This window comes from Chlamydotis macqueenii, chromosome 2 (assembly GCF_036417535.1).
Source record: "Chlamydotis macqueenii isolate bChlMac1 chromosome 2, bChlMac1.mat, whole genome shotgun sequence".
Lineage (NCBI taxonomy): Eukaryota > Metazoa > Chordata > Aves > Otidiformes > Otididae > Chlamydotis > Chlamydotis macqueenii.
In genome coordinates this window covers 62,668,068-62,690,255 of record NC_141557.1, presented here as the reverse complement: position 1 = coordinate 62,690,255, position 22,188 = coordinate 62,668,068, and the positions used below count along the sequence as shown (strand labels likewise).

Here is a 22,188-nt window from a genome sequence, read left to right as displayed (position 1 = left end):
GAGGAAGTTTGCGCTCAGGCAAGCTGGTAGTGCACACAGCCATGGTTAGTGCCAACACAACCGCAGCCTTGCTGGCAACAGTTCAGTTTCTGCAAGGAATGAATGGCTGCAAATATTTAAACTCACTTTCTCATGCCAGAGGAACTGAAATTCTGCGTATGACTGGGGGTTGAGAGCTGCTCCTGACAAACGTCAGCACCCATGCTGCTACTGGGAAGCTGCTCTTATTGCCCTGACCAGGAGGGACCAGAGTGTTGCTAACTCAGAGGAAAATGAACTGCTGCTCACGGGTGCATTTTATAATGCAACAATCCAGAGGCAGCTTTTTAACCTTTTTGCACACTTCCAGCCAGACAACACTGTGCATTAAACACATAACAAATCACACAGTTGCATCCTGCATCTTTGATTGCCATTTGTACTTGAAACCCAAACTTAAAAGTATTAACTCCCAAGATTTGGATTCTTTGCTAAAATAAATTGCTAAATTCTCTAAAATACCCAAATGTGTTCTTTTTGAAGGGGCTGATACAAAGCCTGATACAGGGCATTGTGAGATAAATGTATTTATAGGCACATGTGTATACATATGTATGGACATATATCTTTCTATATATTTACTGATGTTACACCTGCTGCTGCAGTTCAAAAATTGCTTAAAAAGTAAATTTATACACCGAACAGGAGTAATAACCCACCACTCATTCCACTGTCAGCAAACAGTGTGGAATTGTGCATCACCGACCTGAAAAGCAGGCTTTAATTTGAAACCTGCCACACAAGCACTGGTGAGAAGGCTTTGCAAAAACCCTCCTGTTCTGCTGTATATTCCTAACCTGCTAATTAAATAATTTAACCCTCTGGGATTATGCAGAAGTCCTTTAGAAGATTGCTAGCTTAGAAGGAGAATCAGAACTGAAAAAAAAAAACAGATTGAAAACCTTTGCCTATGTTGCAGCTGATGCTGAGACCTAAGCACAAATAAGTAAACCGAGAAACCTTGGCAAGCATAACAGAAATCATTTACCAACACACGAGAGTGTCTCTTTACAGCAAGAACTTTGTGTTCAAGAATGCAGAAGAGGGGGCGGTCAGGGCACAGGATTGCATAGCAGTGATGTGCTAAAACTACATGGACTTGGATCTGTTTCTAAATAACAGCAGCCAGAAGTTTGAGATAATGGACTCATCTAAAGTTTTGATTTTTTTTTTCTCCTCCCCCAATAGCATTGCAGAGGCCAAGTAGAAGAAAAAGAACTTATTGATCATAAAATTTGTGCTGTGTTATGCTTGCAGAAGTCTATTTATCATTCACTATTTAAATAAAACTTGTAGGAGTGTAAAGTATTTAAATAGCTATGATTAAATTCTTTAATCATAGAAAAGCCCAGGTTGGAAGCGACCTCAGAAGATCATCTGGTCCAACCTTTTGGTGCTTTATCTAGCACCGTGTCCAGATGCATCATGAAAACCTCCAGAGTGGGGACTCTGCTGCATCCCTGGGGAGGTTGCTCCAGTGACTGATTGTTCTCACTGTAAAAAAATTCTTTCTTATATTGAGATGAAATGCACACACTTTTTTTCCATTTAGCAGTGTATGCACATTTGTGCAGATTTCCAGCTGTAGGTGAGCAAAGTCTCTTCCAAATCAAAACTGAGGATGACTGTAACCCTACCCAGGAGGGTCTCATAAAGACATCTACGTTCTTCTTCTATAGTTCATCAAGTCTGACACTCATAGCATAAATTTAGATGCATGTGACACAGATTTACTAAAAAAAAAAAAAAACAAAAAACCCAACAAAAAAACCCCATCCCCCAAACCCCCTTGAAATGTACTTTATTTGGAAACATTAAACTGTGTGAGTCACGAATGTATGTAAGTGCAGTTGGTTTTAAGTGGTAATTTGAGAGAGAAAGAAAAATACATGCTGTATTGAAGAGTTCTATAAAATGACATGCATTTGTATACAAGGACACATGACAAAGTTTTATTAAAATAAAAAGCTTTAATACTTTTGCATTTGAAAGATTTAGCAGAAAATAATTGCTACAAACATGCTACAACAACATACACGTTCAAAAAGTTTTCAGTGCTTTCTTTCGAAGTTCAGCATTTTAGCAAAAATAAGTTTTTCTGTATATACTTCAAAAGTTGGCTATCATAATACTGATATAAAATACTTCATGTAGACTAAGGTCAGGTGCATAAAATACAATAAGTAATAAAACATACTGTTTGTATAAACATTTAAAGTATAAATTTCATTAGATAACATGCAAATACTGCAATATTTTAAATGGCACTTAAATACAGATACTGAGATTCTTTATCATTTTGTATCCAATATGAGATTCTGAAATGTACAAAACTATAAAAAGAACATATTTCTTCATTGAAGTCAGGTACTGGTATAGCGCTTGATTGTCACTTTACAAGCAGTGAGCCCAATGTCCTGCAAATCTTCACTGTCCAAGTAAAGATGTCTACTGAAATAGGCCCAGGGCTAGTTAGTTTTCTTCATAATAAAATATGAAAGTGTATTTACATGAGAATAAACTCTTAAATTTTTGGTAAGGTAATTAAGTAGCAGCAATTTGTTTCTTCAAAAAATGATGTTTAAAATAGGTGCATGCTTTTTGTTGTCACTGATATGCATCTGAATAATATAAAATTAACATTCTTCAATAAACCCAAAACACTATTTGTTCATTGCTGAAAAAAACCCTGTAAGATGCCTTCTTGCAAAAATAATAAATCCATGAAGTCAGCACCTTCCATTTATGTTTCCAAGATCAATGGAAAACAATCTAGTTGTGCTGAAACAGTCATCTGACTAGTAGGATAGAAGGATCATCTTTTCACATTATTCCAAATACTTTTAGTTCTTCATTGAAAAATATTAATTCATCAAATCTTCCACAATTTTTGTTTTCTGGTTCAGTGATCAACAATTCTGAATGTCCTTCACAATATAAAACACCGCAATACTCATGCATATTTTCTTAGCAGTTATATATAATATATTAACCCTGACAAGGTGAATACAAGGCTTATGAACAGGGAGTGCAGAACAGGTACCACTTTAACAGAAGGAGAAGAAATGCTAAATGAAACTTGTACTTGAGATGCAATTAGAGCTGACAGCGGTACGTGTGATGCTAATGTTGGACTGTCTGAATTTATCAGTGACTCTATCTTTTCTGCTTCTTTATTGCAGGCTTCGATCTAAGGAAAAAAAAGACAATTATTTCTCTTCTTGCCATGTAAAATGCCAATGCAAAAATGTTGCTAGATAGCAAAATTCAGGAAAGAAAATCTGAGTTATTCCCATCAGCATACAAGATTTATATATATATTTGGGAGTACTTCTAAGAAAACATATTGGAGCTCTTATAATAGACTTTGGTACTATGAAAACTACTGTTGAAGCCCTGAGTAGTAGCAAAAGGGAAGGAAGGAAGCGACATACAAGTTATTGCTGGTGATGTGTTTTGAATGTTGATGCCAAAAAGGTCACAGTAAATTGTAAGTAAAACTAAGTACCTCTAAAAATGAGGACTGACTTCCTGACTGACCAAGACACTGCCTTGAAGTCTGGAACAGTGGAAAAATTAGGATTTTCTATTTGGCTTTTTCTTCCAAATCAGGCTGATTTGAAAACGGAATTCTTTTATAGGAAGGGAAGAGAAGAATGGAAGTAATAGGAAAACCTGAGAAAACCCAGCTTTCCATTCCCCCACTGACATGATGATAATTTTGAATTTGTGTTAGAAAATCCATTTTTTTCCACATTACATTTTACTGCAACTCTGGAATCAATTTAGTACCAAGTCTCTTAAACAACTTTGGAAGCTGCCTCTGGTGAAGCTGTAATAGCTGGATGCCCAAAGCTTTGAAAGTTGAGGAACTTCTAGCTCAGCAACAGGTGTCACCAGTGAGATGAGCAGCTCCTCCCCGGTTTCAGGTGGCCTCTCTGATTTCAGAGAGTCCTCTCCCCAGGAGTCTGACAGCACCTGCTGCAGAAGGAGTGGGAGCTGACCAGACTGGCAAGGCTCAAGACCTTGTTTCCTAAGTCCTAGTAACATTTTACGCTATTTCTGCTAAAGGAGGAGACATAAGTTGGAGCTGAGTTGGGCATAACAGGGTTGCTCCAGTAGCATGGGCAAGCAAAATACACACAATATATCCGAGAAATAACCACCCTATTAGATACTGCAGCTTGCAAAGTTTATGGCAGTGATTCTGTCCCCTCACACTATACCATACCGTAACTTTAGCCCCTTCCAGAAGCAATACTGAGCGTGCAAAATGAGACTGTAGAAATAAAATGGAAATGGGAAGCAGCCATCAACATAAAATAAACAACAAGGAAATGAACCTGCCTGAATTCTGTTTGTATTGTAAAAGATACGAGAGAGATGGTGGGCCGGTTCCTTTTCAAAGCTAAAGCCTTCATTTTACACTAGTACATCAACATGTCAGGTAACAGAAGGAACCAGTCAGAGCACCTAATCTCCAAAGAGACTTCATTATAAAGTGCTGTCAGCATGGCCACGCAAGACAATTAGGAACAACCATAAAATGGCAAGGAATTATGTTCCTTTTAATGGGAAGAAGACATCCTCCCTGGTCTTGCACAGGTTAACAAGCAGAAAGTAAAAATGAAGCAACAACTCCAAGACAATAATAATGCAATACATAGTCAAAGCCTTCAGCTGCATTTGTTGGTTTACCTGTAGAGTTTAGTACTGTGAGCATTAAGTTCTTGTTTGCTAGTACGAACTAGCTATGGCATGGCAAGCTGGGCAGCTTATTGGAATGTTATTTCCTTTTTAAGGTCGTAATAGCATTTTGGAATCTCCCAGCACTTTTTACCACAAGGTGGAAAGGAGTATCAAAACCAGGACGGTCTCAGAATAGTATCAACCGATCTTCTTTGGTATGAACTACTGCTTAACATCAAGACATGCACAATATATTTATACAATATCAATACCTATGATGTGCTTCAGCCTAATAGCACATATACTTCAAGCTACTTTTAACCATTACACCAGAGACAAAGGAGTACCATTTCACATGCAGGTACGCATTCAATATACAATTAATATTAATTTAAGAGGTAATTCAGTAATTTATTTATTTTCATCAGTTTATACTTTCATTTTCTGTTATTTTAGCCACAGAAAGTTGAGATTTCTGCATTTATTAATTTTAAACCAAAAATCATACTACTCTATCCTTGGGCTTCCTTCACCCCCCCCTTGCCCCCTGACTCAAAAGTCTCTTACCACAAAAGCAGGATTCTCAAGATACATTTTACCATCCATAATACTAGCTATTCAGATTTGAGTCACTGGAGAAATCCCCATGTACTCAGTACACAGGAAAATGCACAATTTTAAACCTGCTGTATTGAAAATAGTAAAGTGTACACATATAAAAAGGAAGTAAATCCATGCTGGGTAAACAAAATAATAACATCGTCTACCTGCAACGGTTTGGGGTTCTGATCCACAGGAATGATGAGAATCACAATTTCAGATTCTATGCTTAAGTATCCAAACACATCACACTGTGGCACTGAGACATGTAGGCGAATTTTTTCAAGTATGTCAAGTACTGTTATAGGCTTTTTATTTGTTACCTGGAAGAAAACAAAGAACTTTGTGGATGATGTGATATTATGCAAAATTACATTTCTCGCCTTCAGTTTTGGTAACTTTATGTCACGCCAGAAAACTGACGGGGGACGTTACGGTGGGGGTCTCTTACAGGCCGCCTGGCCAGGAGGACAGAGCAGACGAAGCGCTCTATAGCCAGATAGGAGCAGCCTCACGGTCACAGGCCCTGGTCCTCATGGGGAACTTCAACCACCCTGACATCTGTTGGAGAGACAACACAGCAGGGCACAGGCAGTCCAGGAGGTTCCTGGAATGCGTGGACAACAACTTCCTCCTGCAGGCGATAGAGGAGCCGACAAGGAGGGGTGCCAGGCTCAACCGTGTGCTCACCAACAGGGAGGGGCTGGTGGGGGATGTGGAACTAAAGGACAGCCTTGGCTGCAGCGACCATGACATGGTGCAGTTCAAGATCCACGGGGCAGCAAAGAAACTACATGGCAAGGTCTCTGCCCTAGACTTCAGGAAGGCGGACTGCGGCCTCTTCAGGGACCTGATGTGCCAAGTGCCATGGGAGGCGGCCCTGGAGGGAAGAGGGGCCCAGGAAAGTTGGTCTATATTCAAGGAGCACCTCCTCCAAGCTCAGCAGAGGTGCATCCTGACGAAGAACAAGTCGGGCAAAGAGGCCAGGAGGCCGGCGTGGATGAGCAAGGAGCTCCTGGACCAACTGAAAGTAAAAAAGGAGGCCTATAGAGGGTGGAAACGGAGACAGGTAGCCTGGGAGGTCTACAGAGAGGCTGCGCGAGTGGCCAGGGATAAGGTAAGGAAGGCCAAAGCCCGGGCAGAACTGAATCTGTCCAGGGATATAAAATGCAACAAGAAGAGCTTTTATAGGTACCTAGGGGACAAAAGAAAGTCCAGGGAAAATGTAGGCCCCCTCCGGAAGGGAACTGGTGTCCTGGTTACCCAGGACATGGAGAAGGCTGAGGTTCTCAATGACTTTTCTGCCTCAGTCTTCACCAACAAGAGCTCTTGTCCCACCACCCAAGCTGTAGAAGGCGCAAGCAGGGACTGCGAGGATGAAGAACCACCCATTGTACTCGAAGAGCAGGTTCGGGATCATCTGAGGAACCTAAAGGTGCACAAGTCCATGGGACCTGATGAGATCCATCCGCGGGTCCTGAGGGAACTGGCGGATGAAGTTGCCAAGCCACTGGCCATCATATTTGAGAAGTCCTGGCGGTCTGGTGAGGTCCCCAATGACTGGAAGAGAGGGAACATAACCCCAATTTTTAAAAAGGGGAATAAGGAAGACCCGGGTAACTACAGGCCAGACAGCCTCACCTCTGTGCCTGGCAAGGTCATGGAGCAGATTCTCCTGGAAACCATGCTAAGGCACATGGAGAGCAAGGAGGTGGTTGGTGACAGCCAACATGGCTTCACCAAGGGCAGATCGTGCTTGACCAGTTTGGTGGCCTTCTATGATGGGGTGACGGCATCGGTGGACAAGGGACGAGCAACAGACATCATCTACCTGGACTTGTGCAAAGCTTTTGACACTGTCCCGTACGACATCCTTCTCTCTGAACTAGAGAGACATGGGTTTGATGGATGGACCACTCAGTGGATAAGGAGTTGGCTGGATGGCCGCACTCAGAGAGTGGTGGTTAATGGCTCAATGTCCATGTGGAGACCAGTCACGAGTGGCGTCCCTCATGGGTCCGTGCTGGGCCCGGCCCTGTTCAACATCTTTGTCGGCGACATGGACCCTCAGCAAGTTCACTGATGACACCAAGTTGTGTGATGCCGTCGACACGCTGAAAGGGAGGGATGCCATCCAGAGGGACCTTGACAGGCTGGAGAGGTGGGCCCGTGCCAACCTCATGAAGTTCAACCAGGCCAAGTGCAAGGTCCTGCACCTGGGTCACGGCAATCCCAGGCACAAATACAGGCTGGGCGGGGAATGGATTGAGAGCAGCCCTGAGGAGAAGGACTTGGGAGTGCTGGTGGACGAGAAGCTCAACATGAGCAGGCAATGCGCCCTCGCGGCCCAGAATGCCAACTGCATCCTGGGCTGCATCAAGAGAAGCGTGGCCAGAAGGTCAAGGGAGGTGATTCTCCCCCTCTACTTCACTCTGGTGAGACCCCACCTGGAGTACTGTGTCCAGTTCTGGAGCCCCCAACACAAGAAGGACATGGACCAGTTGGAGAAGGTCCAGAGGAGGGCCACGAAGATGATAAAAGGGCTGGAGCACCTCTCTTATGAGGACAGGCTGAGAGAGTTGGGGCTGTTCAGCCTGGAGAAGAGGAGGCTCTGGGGAGACCTGATAGCGGTCTTCCAGTACCTCAAGGGGCCTACAAGAAAGATGGGGAAAGACTGTTTAGTAGGGCCTGTTGCAATAGGACGAGGGGTAATGGTTTTAAAACAGAGGGGGGTAGATTTAGATTGGAAATTAGGAAAAAATTTTTTATGATGCGAGTTATAGAACACTGGAACAGGTTGCCCAGAAAGGTGGTGGAAGCCCCATCCCTGGAAAGGTTCAAGGCCAGGCTGGATGAGGCTCTGAGCAACCTGATCTAGTCGGGGATGTCCCTGCTCCTTGCAGGGGGGTTGGACTAGATGACCTTTGAAGGTCCCTTCCAAGTCTAACTATTCTATGATTCTAACTTGTTTCAGCCATTAACCTGCTCAGTTCTAATCCCTAGCAAAAGAACCCCCAAATTCCTCAAAAATATTTTTCTCTTAAAATTCTTATCTCTGTTTTGCTGTCTGTATGTATGAATGTATGTAATGTATGTAACGTAATGTATGAACTGAGAAGCTGCAGTGGTCACCGCGTCACTGGTTCCATTAAAGATGACAACTGGAAGACAACAGCATGCAGTCATGACGTAACAGACACTGTTACTCAGCAAAACTGGTCAATGCACACACACACAGAGCAGACAGAAACAAAATCTCACAGAGGAAATCAGTAGAACATCAATGAGCAGCACACATCCTTGAGAGGAAGGCCAGCTACACACTGGGCTGCAACAGCAAGAACAGAGCCAGCAGAAATCACCGTCCCCCTTTATTTACACCCCCTCCCCAGGCCACACTGACAAACTGGATAGAGTCCAGCGGCGTTGTGGTTGCGGAATCTCTGCTCTTGGAGGTTTTAAAAGCTCAGCTGGTCAAGCTGATCTAACTGGAGTTAACCTTGCTTTGAGCAGGGGGCCGGACTAGACTCCTCCAGGGGTCCTGTTCAAGCTAAATTTTTCTGTGTTTTTACAATAATAGCTAATTATCTCTACTTCTAAACATATAAACAGGTTAATGTAATTTTATACTGTTTTGGGGAAATTCTCTTTCTTCTTGATATTTAAGAAAATAAAAATCATGTGAAGATGCAAACATGAATTGTTTTGCTTCACTAGGCATGATCATCATCTTTATTTTGTTGTGATGTCGTGCCAAAAATCAAGCATTCTGCTCTGTTCCATATACTGAAGCATAAAAGCAGGGTCAAAGCAGTGCAATCCTTTTATACACCACATGGGGAGTCTGGGCCTGGTATGTTGTGTTCAGTGATAGGCAATCAACATCAGAAGATCAATCTCACAGTGAAGGTTTTCAAAGAGCAGCAATGAAGGATGCTGGTGTCTAACTTACAGAGATATTAAATTAAAACCCAACATTTTAGCTGATGTGGAACAAAATCAGTGACAACTATGTAGATAATCCAAAGAGTGTAAACCAATCAAATTTAAACATAAGATAATGTCAGAACTAAGTTACTTACATTAGGAAATAGTGAGCTAGCAGAATAATCTTCACAAAAATCTGCCATAAAACAAATATGCACTCTATTTCTACCATAAGATAAATGCAGTTCCTGTATCATTTGTCTCTACAAGTCATTTAAACAGTAAACCTGAATGTACTTGTTTGTGCCTACTCTAATTCTGTTTTGCTTTGCATTGTAATTCAATTTCTATACATGATACTAAGAAATAAAGGAAAGTATAAACAGTATAAAGAAAGAAAAATAAAATCACACACTATCTACTGAAAAATAATTGGTTTTATAATGTGTTAACTTTCCAGGAGAGAGTATACAGTAACTTGACTTTTCCATGTACCACTTAACGTAAGGCATGATTACATGATTTACCCTTGCAAAAGTATCCAGCTTGTCTTTGTCGTATAAGATTCTCAGCATTCCAGCACACAGTGGACAGCAGGCTCCTATGTGAATAAAAAAACTCTCAGAAATAAAAGCAAATAGTCCTTTCACTTTTAAGTAAGCAGAGGTCAAAAGTTGAATGTTAACTGAGAATGAAAATAGCAAAAGTACCAAAGTAAAGGAAATATTTCAATTTAAAAGCAGAATTGCACAATTTCTAAGATTTTTTAATGTTTAAAACATTTATTACGCAAAAGCAGTCACCTTTCAACACACATTTACTACTATCAACATGAAACATGAATTTTTCATTTGTTTTAAGATGATACATTATTGTAAGCTAAAAACCACAGGCACTTTGTATACTACAAGCCAAGGTTTTGTATGGATGTGTGCATATGCAACTACAGAAATGATGACTTTCAAGAGCTGAAATAGCTAGGACATGACAGAAGCAATTATGCAGACTGCAAACAGTAATTTATGCAGTTATACTATGTCGGAGCTTAGAAGCTTTATATAATAGGGGGAAAAAGGACTTGTCTGACAGATTTGTGTTTAACACAGAAGCATGTCATATTTCTCCTACTGTTTTTCCTCACTGTCTCAGAAACTGAAGGGCTAATATTTCAACTTTCTACCCATCACTGTGTATTTAATTCACTCCCCCAACTTATTATATATAATTCACATGCACAGAGTGACTTTTACAATATTAAATGTAATACCAAAGAACAAAGACCCTTTTTCAAGCCAGTGAATGAGAAAAATGCATAAACCTGCTTCTTTTTACAAACTGAGCTTTCCTTGCTCTATGTATTACATGGGATTAGTTACTGACTGTTTGATAAAGGAAGTATTTGTGAAAACAATACAAAACTAGTTAAAAACAGTAAAACTGCAAAACTATTCCTTCTGTCTTCCTCTTTCATAGTACAGTAAATATACATGGTATCTTGCTCTGTCTTCTAATTAAATATAATTGTTGTTGTTCTGGGAACTCTACTTTGACCATGGTTTGGCATTCCAGTGTGATATCTATGTTGCCACTTCCAAAAAATTGCTCATCTGATTCCCAGTGACACCACAAACCTCATTCATTTCTCCCAAACCAGTCCTATGGGGACAGCTGCAAGTTTCAAAAGACTGAAGGAGCGTGACTCTGAAAGCCAAGGCCTTTCCACTTGAGAGTTACTTGGTTGAGTCCTAATACTGGCTTAGTCTAGCCCTAAGTAAAGGCCTCAACTTATTCCTTTCTCTTAGATGTCTCAAATACATTATGGAAGACAATATTTTAAAGCATAGGTTTTATTCCAGCTATACACCTATTTATACATACAGGCTGGAGGCTCTCTCCTGCCTTCAGCAACGCATTAACATACCTGGTGCAATAACCGGTTTGCAGCCACTAGCAGAAAGCCGAGGACATTTAACAAAGGCACACTCTGTATGAAAACCGTAGTCTGAGAGAACACCTACAGCCTGACAGTGTCCGTAATAGTCAACAGCCACACGGTCAGAATAGGCAGCACAGACGCTGCTGTAGGTTTCCCCATTATGTCCACATACAGGTTCCACTGATTTGCAAAACGGCTGAAACACACAGAAATGTTTCAAAGATCAATTAATTTATTCATGCCACGGACAAAAATTCAGAGTAGTTTTAACAGTAGGAAAACCAAAGTTAATGGGAATTTGTTGACAGTATTTTCAAACATTCAAAAAAGCAGGAAATCTAGAGTAAATAACGTGCCAGTTTACAAATGTGTAATAAATGCAAAGAATAAGTACTTAAAGAAGGTGACAGAAAAATATAAGTTGGAATCTGATAAATATACAGTAAGACACGTTTTGGGAAACAACAATTTTTGTTCTGAGCTAATGCTTCAATAAAATTATCATGTCATTTAAATTAACTTACCTATTAAATTTATTGTAATTTTATGATGTAATAAATAAAACATTATTTTAGTAATAAATAATTTATTAATAAAATCTTTGCTATCATACTATCGACAGATTAATATTTTAATGACTTATTAATAATGTATTTATTCATCTCACTGTGTTTCTGCATTCTTAAAATTTAGTGTGTGTGCACAAGCTGAGTCACCATCCCTGGAGGTATTTAAAAGACATGTAGATACGGTGCTTAGGGACATGGTTTAGTGGTGGACTTGGCAGTGTTAAGTACACAGTTGGACTCCATCTTAAAGGTCTTTTCCAACTTAAATGATTCTATGTATTTCTAACACATTATTTGAGAAGCCAAATGTATACATTTATTTCAGAAGAATAAAATCCATTATTAGACACCTCTGTTAAAAATATATTTATTGTTGAGACCTTTATATCTATAAAAATACATGTATTGTGTCCATTTTATTTATGAAAAATATATCTAGTGTGTCATTTGATTCAAGCATATGTAAAAATAAAAGAAAATTATAATGTAATTTCTTCCTATCCCACCTATGCACATATATTAGTCCAACACATTCAAGAGGTCAAATGCCAATAAACTTAATCTTCTGAACATGGGCAGAAGCAAATGGAATTGCTGACTCTTTGCAGACAAGGTATGACTAATAATTTTCTTGCTAAGGTCTAAATATTTTATGAAACTTAGTATTTCAAGTAAGTCACCATAGCTATATGATCACTTCATCTCTAAAGCAGCAAGACAACTACAGTTTCTATGTTACACACCTAAGCTAACAACACAACAGATAGACAACAAGTAAATGTAAGCACCCCAAATAGTTTTGTATCTTGCAGTCATCTTCCCTACAAAAGGGAGAGTGAAAACTTAAAGCTAGCAGTGTCAAAGACTTTGTGAACATAGATAGAACTACACATATAACTGCTGGAGTAAAAAAAAAAGAAAAACAGCCATGCAATATTCCTTTGATTCTTACTGTTCAAGGGCTGAACATTCTCTGAGTATCTCATGAGATATCTGATGTGCAATGAGAAGAATTATCTGTACTTAACGAGGTTGCTGAAAAAGGGCAAGAAAAAGAAGGTATAAAGACAGAAAGGCAGAAACTAGAAGTGGGTTAAAAGAGCAATAGCATTTATAATACAGAAAAACCCTGAAAAAATGTTTTGTACTTCTAAGAAATCTATCAGCTGATACCAAGAATTGTAATAATTTGCGAAAAACCTGGAGATGAACAGCCTATCAACAGTGAAGCCAGCAATTTTGAAAAGAGTAGCTCCTGACTCTTCTTGTAAAGTGACAGAAATAGCTTGTCTGCCAGCACTGTAGGGACTGGTGGGATGGAAGAACTAAACCTAATCCTAATCCTTTTCAGGGAGTAATATGAAGACTAATCCAATTCAGACTAACTGAAGAAAATACTACAGACTGCCTAGACTCCAATAAAACTTGGGTGTAAATAGATCCTGAACAATGAACTTCGTAAATCTGGGGCACAATCACAGAAAATGTTAGAGACTTTCTATGACCGGGCATTAATGTTTATTTAAAACAAGTTCAAATTGGTGAAAACTAGCATTTAACTAACCAAGGAACTGCACTAATTACTGTGAACATACCTCAGTGCAAGCTTTAGTAGTGAAAAATATAGGAAGACTTAATATAAATATCAGACTATTATGCCCAGAAACATAAGTAAAGTTTTTGATTGGTTTTGAAACAACTGTTAACTAGAGCAGAGAAACACTTGACAAAATCCTGAATATAATTTTGTGACAGTATTTTTATACTAGTGAAAATTACATTTTTAAAGAATTACATTTAACAAAAACATTTTGTAAGCGATAAAAACCAGAATATTGCAAAGTTGAACAATAAAGAACAAAGGAGATTTGGTATTTATTGCTAGAACCACTTCCTACCTGGCATGGTCCTCTGTATGCTAAACTTTTTCCTTTTTGGTACAAAGTACACAAGTTACTGTATTCCACATTGTCTGTGTCACAAACAGGATCCCGTGTCTGGTCACAATTTAACTGCCTTGGCACACATTCATGCTGGCTACATTCGAACTTTCCAAAACTAGTCAAGCAAACTTGTTTCTTTGGTATGCACCTGCATAAAGTAATAATAATTTCATGTCATAGCCGATTTTTTTTTTAAGTCTCAAAATATTCAGGGAAAATATTTTCAGTGAAATCTTTTCTAGTGTTTTAGAGCTAACTATGGTTCAGCAAAGCTGCAGGAAATACATGTGATAAAACATGCTGAATAGCCAATTTCAAGTCTGATCACAAACCTGAAACTGGTTCACAGCATGTTTAGTCAGTCTATGTGAACACATCTACAGTTTCCACTAAAACTCATCCTTTACCAAGTGTTTTTCAATCAATTTTTGAAAAGGGCTTGAATAAACTTCTTACCTACTCCCAAGCTTCATTTTATAAATGCATATTTAAGGAAAACTAGAGAAAATATGAAAACAATGAACTGCAAGAGAAAAAGATTATATTGCAGAGGTCTAGCCTCACCCTTCCTTGAGAAGGTAGAGAAAACAAGACTTACAAGATTATATGGTTTCAATTACAAATATCTAACTGGATTCTAGCTTTGTTGGTTCAGTTTATTATATCACATTCAATCTTGAGGATGACTGCAAACAAACGGAAAAACCTAGTATTAACACAATTTCCTTTTTTGGCACACCATCCCTCTCAAGCCTTCAAAGATAGGAAGTAAAGAGCAATAAACAGCAGAAATTTTTTCCCCTTTATATTAAATATGTACCTTCAGTGGTCTTATCTGCAAAACATTTCCCACATGCCTTGCAAGACACCACTTGGCTAGAGAAATGCTAAGCAATAGAGTTTGATAAATAGATTGATGAAAAGTCAAACGGCTTTTCTAACTATCTCTTCCTTCTGTAAATGACAAAAAATGCTACCACTGGATTATATATAATACATCCCTGTTATCTCAGTGCTGCTGTCCTATGTATTACACATTTTCCTTTTATTTTAGGGAAGACTGAGAGATTCTGATCTTTAAACACTTTACAAGTGGAATGTAAGATCTTAAATAGATTCTAAGCACTTCAGAGACACTTTAAAATGAGCATTTTTAGTTTATCCTACATTATCAAACTGACCCAGTAAAATTCATTGTATACAGTCCTTTACTGAAACTAAGAGTTGAGGTTCTACGTGTAATGGTTATTCTGTAAAACTGAAAAACCTCTCTGTACCTTCCAACTTAACAATACAAAAGGTTAAAAGTGTATATCCACAATGTAGCTTTGAAATTCCAGTTTTCAATGCTGTAATGCCTATTACAGCTACAAACTGGCAGTGGTTTTTTTTCTGCAGTTTTCTGGCATTTAAAGTGCAGAAAAAAAGAAAAAAAGAAAATTAATATAATCAGTTTTCAAGAAAGCACAGTTTTACACAACTGGTGGCTTTCTTTCAAAACATTGAAACATACAAATTCAAAGGAAACTGCAGTATTGCACAACACTGAGAAAACTGAAGACAGAGACCTGTATTATGAGCCACAGATTTTGATTTCTGTAAGAAAGGTCAGATTTTTTTTCTCTTGACACTGTACAGCGCATATTTTTGTTTTAATATGTTCATCTGTACAGTTTTAGGTTCGTCTGACATTGAAAAAAACAGAGAGTGTACAGACATGGTTTTCACAGGATATCAATCTGATTAATAGAAACTCAAGTCTTCTAGAGTGACTAGTATTTTCCTATTTTATCTCTAAAAAGCACAGATTATTGACTGAATAAGCAAGACTGAATCCAAATCTTTCATTCAGGTGTGGGTTCTTTTTTTTAACAACTAGAAGAAGGTGTGAAAACGAAATAGTAAAATGACACATAGCCATTTCAAAAAAACTTGATTCTCCCATTTTTGAAAGCATACATCAGTTCTCTTTTATTGCTAAAATTGAGATCTGCATAATGAAATTGAATTTTATAGCACTACATAAACAGAACCAAGAACTGGCAGTTATTACAGTCCATTACTAACTATGATAAATAAAAAGTAGCTACTTCAAACAGTTATTTTTATTGAAGTACCCCAAAAGTAGAATGTTACTACAATATTCAACACACTCAAAGAAAAAGTAAATCTGCTTCCTGAATAGATGATGCCAAGAAAAGCTTAAAAACATATTCTGCTTTTACCTCTGATTCTTATTACAAGGGTTAGGGTTACAGGGATCCTTGGAAATACATGATCCAAATTCAAACTGATTGTCCTGGAGCCCAACACAACGAGCTATACAGGCACTTGGATATGTGCGTCCATTTTGACCACAAACTGGTACAAACTGATCTACACAGTTACATGGTAAACCTGTAAAAGCAACACACAAAACAGGAACTTATTTTCTATGACAGAAGATACACAAGGGATCACTAAGATATCTTTGCCTGCCAGCAAATGCAAAGATGTGTCTTATCTTCAGCCACCTCCTCCCTCCTGTAATTTAGCAATGCTGTAGCATATATGCAAACTCTTATCTCTTGTCCCTAGTGGCATTACCCTGTCTCTACCTATTTTTGGATATTACTTGAGGTTTTATTTTTCAGTACTAATTTTTGAATTTAAAGTATGTGTTTTTTTTTTCTGAAGTGTGGGCTGCACGTGAGAAAAGAAGAATAGTTAGAAGAACATATTAATAACAAATTATCAGGTACTTTCCATGAACAGTGTAGAAAAAATTTAGTAGCTAATCCTTGCTCTAAGAATATCAAGATTATAGTTTTTCATAGTTTTGAAGGTTACCTGTAAACTTACGACGTTCATCTTCTGAACTATGTTCAGTTAGACACTGACGTGTAGAACATATCAAGTTTCCAGCAAAACATGAACAGACATTACAGTCTATATTAAAGGATGTTCCATGGCCTTAAAAAAAACCAAATGAAGTAAATGCATACAATTAATGCAAGTATACCAGAAGACTATATGCTTATATGTGTTACATAGATATTACACTTGAAATATTGTTCCTGTAATTTCCCTTATTCAGTTCCTCTTCCCATTGAAATTTCCATCTTTTGCTAGATTTCAAGTTTTGCTTTATTCATTTAAAGTCTATTCACATGTGCTTTTGATTAATTAATTAAACAAGGAGGCAAGCAATTTATCCTTTCAAAGCCTGTATAAGTTAGGTTTTGTTTTTTTTTTTTTAAGAACAATTTAAAGCTGCAAAAAGAAACACACTCATAAAACAGAAGCAGTGGTATCATAGTACATAGTACTTCTATAAATTCTGCCTAGCAAGCTCCGTATTTTTAAAGGTAAAGCTTTTGTAAAGATACATTCTTCTCCTAAATTAATTTGACATAAGACTGCTAAACTCTCAGCCATAGTCTCACACACAATGCAAAACTCCACTGCAGTGCTCATTTCTTTCCTTTGTGTGTACTTTTGTCAAGAGGTAAAATGTGCCAGTGCTTCATGCCAGTATTTATTGTTTTACAACATCAATTAGAGTTTTAATTTTAGCCTCAACAAGCAGTACAAGTTACAATGCAGCTCTGTCCAAAGCAGGGAACGAGAAAGGTTGTAGCAAAGCTGAACAGAAAACCCAGATCTAGATTCAGCACAACACACACACAAACACAGAGGTCTATCTTCACCCACTGGCTTTCAGAAAGGAGCCCTTAATAATGCAGCTGACACCATCACAGCTGCTTTTTGAGGATGGAGCAATCTGCTTAGTTTTTGCATTTTATAAGTCAGTAACTTTTCACCTTTGGATCTAAGAATCAAACTGCAATCTTCGGGAATTTTCCTTCAATTTAGCAATTCCATATGACTGCCCTTCACTGTGCTGAATGTTTTATGTAAAACCCATTCATGCTGGTGACAGCCAATCTTATCCATAACCAGACTGGCTATTAAAGACTACCAACAAATACACAGCTCTTCCAGAAAATAAAAGAGTAACTGTGCCTTTCAAAATAAGGCAATTATCTCTAGTATATTTTCAAAGGGTTGAGATTAAGGATTAGAATTTTTGAAAAATATTACAGGGGCACAAGGAAAATCCTCAGCATTTCAGCAATTCCGAAGAGGTACTCCTAGACGAATGACGGCAGAACAAGAGGACATGGAAGATAAAGCCTCTGTAGCACAAAAAGCTCTGTTTAAACCACAGTACTACCCAAGGAAGAAGGAATTTGTCAGCAGGGAAGAAGAAAAGTTTCCAAGATTTGAAGGTAATGTCAAACACAGGATCTCTTAGGCAATTCTAAAGAGTAAAGAGTAATGGACCTAAGAGTAAGATCCACCTGAAAACTTTGCAAGACTATTGGCTTTCACTATCAAAGAGTGCACACAGCAAACTGTCCTCTTCATCAGAAATAATTTTATAATTGGAGTAAATTCACAACATAAAAAAACCCCAGCATCAGATAAAGTATTCAGGGTTGTTTGGTTTATAAAGAATGGTTTTAAAAACCAGAGTTCAGATTTTACGACTAAACCCTAGCATTTGGAACTGATATATAAATAAATTAAATATAGTAACTACAAAAAGTTCATATGGTGACCATAAATTCTTATTTGTTTTCAATACAACATCTAATGAATTTGGAATTTAGTAAATTGTATATTTTATTATATAATACTTAAGAGTCTTAAATCACCACACACTGAATCAGTAATTACGGCAAAAGAGAGGAAGCTGTCTATGATGGTTTGTTTGTTTTTTCATTTTTTTTTAAATGGAAAGCACTTACTGAATACCAAATACTACTAGCTACACATGTTCTTGTTACAGTTACCACAACAAGTGACAGCTGTACACTGTGCAAACATAACACACAAATACAACTTCAGACATTTTTGTGATTATTTTCACCAATAATGTGAAAAAGTACAAGTTTCTTTGGACAGAATGGTCTATAAAAAGTTTCAGTCATCATTTAAATAATACATTTGCTAATAACTGTATTTAAAAGCATCACCAGATACTTTCTATAGTTGCCCATCAAATATATCATTAAGGTTAAGATATTTTCAGTGTTCTGCTTCCATGAACAAATAGTACCAATTTGGCAACACAAAATAAATTTTATCATAGATAAAGATACTGTTAGTATCATAGTTAAAGCTACATAAATAAACTACATAGATAAAACTACACAGACAGTTTTACTATATCATTGTAACTGCGTTTGTCTGACTTTTAACCTCTTTGGATGAACAAAAAAACCCGCAAACCCTTACAAGCTGTAAATGCATGGAACATTACAGGCAGACCTTCCTGAATGAGGAAAATCATTATACAATTGATTATTTAGATCTGCTTGGTATCTTTTAAGAGAAAGAAATATCCCATTACCTACTCTTTCATAATTTCAGGTTTGGTTCACAACTAGAAAATTATGTTTGTAACAAATGTAGCTACAATAAGTGCCTTGCTTCTTAAGATTTACTGAATGTGAAAATAACTCTTTCTTATTACATGGTTAAAAAAGTGGCTCAGTTATTTTGGAGTTATTAGGTATCTTTGACTTGCTTTAATTATGTTTGGACTTCAGTCTGACAGTATTTTAAAAGGGCTGATTTACAGATGCTAAACAATGTCCAGTGCTGAAATGTACCTGTTCACCAGCAGAAAAGCTCTTGCTTGCCAACTGATTCAAAGACATCAGCTTCAGACAGGTTACAGCTCAGCACAGATTCCATTTTATATTCAAGACATTTAAAAAAATTCTCCCTATTGTATTAGTAGCTTTTAAATTTGTTTTTGCTTTTTTTTTTTTTTTGGTCATGCAAACTAGTACTGTGCTGGTTTGCAAGACAAATTTATCCCTTTAAAGCTCTCAAGTAATGAATAAATGTGAAAGTAAATCAATATTGTCTTTTAAGAAGCATCATTTGTCAAGTCTCTTTCAACTACTTTGGCAGATTAGGTAGAGCCCAATTAACGCTCGTTAACCGTGCCAATTTTAACCTCTGAACAGTAACAATAAAGTTATTTCAAAAAATTAATAATTTAAACCTAAGTCAGGAAAAGAGACAGTTAGTATTCTTTTATTGTCAAAATAAAAAGCTGTTCATTTCAGCATGAGGTCTAGACCCACCATACTGAGGAAGACTTTAAAGAACCAGAGTGTTCAATGTGTGTTTGGTATCATAATGTATCTGCTTACATGTTCATTTTTAAGCATGCTACCACCCCATTAAACTATAATTCTTATTTAATATTAATTTCATTTAAAAAAATCTAATAAGTTTTTTTTTTTCTGAAATGCATAGGCTGCCTTGTGATACTTAATTGCAGGCTATGAAGGTTTCAAAGAAATTCAAGTGCAGAGGACAGTCTCTGACAGCTATATATTTCTAACATGTTTGTATACATTAGCAGAACAGTCTTATAAACAATTTTTAAACCGTTGTCCCTGCTGGGAAACTACCTACATCACTCAGTAAAAGAAACTCCCTCTCCAGAATGCCACACGAACTAAAACAGTATAATTGCAAGAAAACAATATAACCGCAAGGAAATCTCACCACATTGAGCAACTAGGAAAGGATATATCAGAGGAAATTCATTGTACTGAAAAAAGTGATTCTCCACAATTCACACTATGAGCTGTGAGCTACCATTTCCACTTAAGAACTGGACCATGGTGTTACAACAGCTCTGTGAAAGCATGACCTCAACAGAATTAGTAGCTGAAAAAACATAAAGTTCAGAATAATGAAAGGACCATCATTTTGCTCTTACATACACTTGACTGGGCACTTGATTGTGAATGATGCATGAAGTTCCAGTCTCCATTTCAAAACAAAATGTAAAAACTAGAAAAAGGTCCACAGTAGTTTAGAAATATGATAAAAAATTACACAACTGTTTTCTTATAAGGAAAGATTAAACAGAATAGGAACTGGCTTGGAGAAAAACTCAGAAAGCTGAGGGGAATATCACAGAGGTGTGAAAAAGGAGGCAAATAGGCAACAATAATTCCTCAATACAAGAACTAGGATGAATCTCACTGAGAGGAACCAGATGAAACAAACTATCATGGCTCAAATTAAAAGAAATCCCTTGCAAACTTCCCCTCCCTCCCCCCCCAAAAAGGAGGGTTTTTAGGCACACATATACTAACATGTGGAAATTTTTGCCAGAGGTTATAGCTCATTATGAAAGTTTCTGACTTTTTAAAAACCCATATTTCAAATCCATGGAAGAAAAAATAAAGAAACCAAAAAACTAACAATGAAACCCAAAAACCCCAAAACCATTTCGGGCTAGTAAAGAAACTACCCCCTGCTCAAGGGGTCTGTGGTCTGCAGCACAGAACAGATTCTGGTAGAATATTCATGGAAAGTATGATTAAATCCTCTGCCTGTTCTCATATTCTTCCCCAGACACCTCTATCGGTCACTGGATATCCAATGCTGTGACAAGCAGAGAGTACCCACAAAGTTGGAATCCAGGAAATGGGCATTATTTACAGTCAGTTATACTGTGCTTAAACCTCAGAAATACAGCCTGCTTAAAGCAGATAAATTTGTTTTGCTCTTATTGCTTCATCCCTGCTGGCTCCTCTCCAAAATTTTTCCCTCCTCAATCCCCAGAGCTCCCACCAGCAAGTTCTTCTACCAGAAAAGAAACTACCTATTATCAAGTACTATAAAATACAGGGGATGTGAGGCAAGTCAGTGACCTTTTGGTTGAAAAATGGCGTACTAAGAACATGCTTCACACATGACTTTCATTGGTTGAGACAGACACAGTTCAGTATTGATTTAAATACTGCAACCCTCCAGTATATGTAAGAATTAAACAAATATTATATAAAAGGATGCAAACATTATGTCGTAGTTCAGATCAGTTCCCGATCGGGGCTGAACTACGACACATTAACTTCTGTATTTTCTGATAAACTCTGCATTCAGATCCTCTTGGTCTTCAAATGTACCTCAAACTTCATTACTTAAGGAGTAGGTGCTGTATAAAAATATAATCTCTGTTCTTATACTTACTTTTTCTTTGTCCTCCAACAATGCATGATTTTTGGAGGTCAACGCAATGCATTTCCATGCAGTTTTCTAGCAATCCACTGTGTCCACAGGTACAAATCTTGTAACAACCAACATCACCAGCCGAGGATGGAACCTGAATAAGTGTACCTTGACGGACAATAAAATCTGAGGCTTCTCCCAGTTTGCAACCTATGTACAAGCAGAAATTTTAGCTCATATTTAGTAAATACTTTGGCAAGTGTCACTACCAAAAATAACTACTACTCTTTGACTTGCGAAAAACCTAAGGTGTTCCTAAAGCAGCCTTGCTCTCGCCCTTTAGATAAATTTGCTCATTTCATAGAGGCAACAAGTAGCAGAAATAGAAGATACTTGCTTGAGACAATGTTCTGAAGTACCTGTAGAAATGACACTTTAGAGAAAAAGATTTGTA

At 37.6% G+C, this 22,188-nt stretch overlaps 1 protein-coding gene across 2 annotated transcripts in view; it reads right to left on the bottom strand.

Moving 5' to 3' along the window:
- Window positions 1-1,424: 1,424 nt before the first annotated feature.
- RECK (reversion inducing cysteine rich protein with kazal motifs) overlaps window positions 1,425-22,188 on the bottom strand; it is a 75,880-nt gene continuing 55,116 nt past the window's right edge. Inside the window, exons 14-21 of one of the 2 annotated variants that reach the window (XM_086743115.1) lie at window positions 21,756-21,944; window positions 16,533-16,655; window positions 15,929-16,100; window positions 13,659-13,851; window positions 11,177-11,387; window positions 9,783-9,856; window positions 5,496-5,651; window positions 1,425-3,229 (exon numbers count right to left, since the gene is read on the bottom strand). In XM_086743115.1, the coding sequence (XP_086599241.1) occupies window positions 3,014-3,229; window positions 5,496-5,651; window positions 9,783-9,856; window positions 11,177-11,387; window positions 13,659-13,851; window positions 15,929-16,100; window positions 16,533-16,655; window positions 21,756-21,944 (1,334 nt within the window). In that variant the 3' untranslated portion in view covers window positions 1,425-3,013. The remainder of the gene's footprint in view (window positions 3,230-5,495; window positions 5,652-9,782; window positions 9,857-11,176; window positions 11,388-13,658; window positions 13,852-15,928; window positions 16,101-16,532; window positions 16,656-21,755; window positions 21,945-22,188) is intronic. The other variant, XM_086743117.1, reaches the window with a different exon arrangement.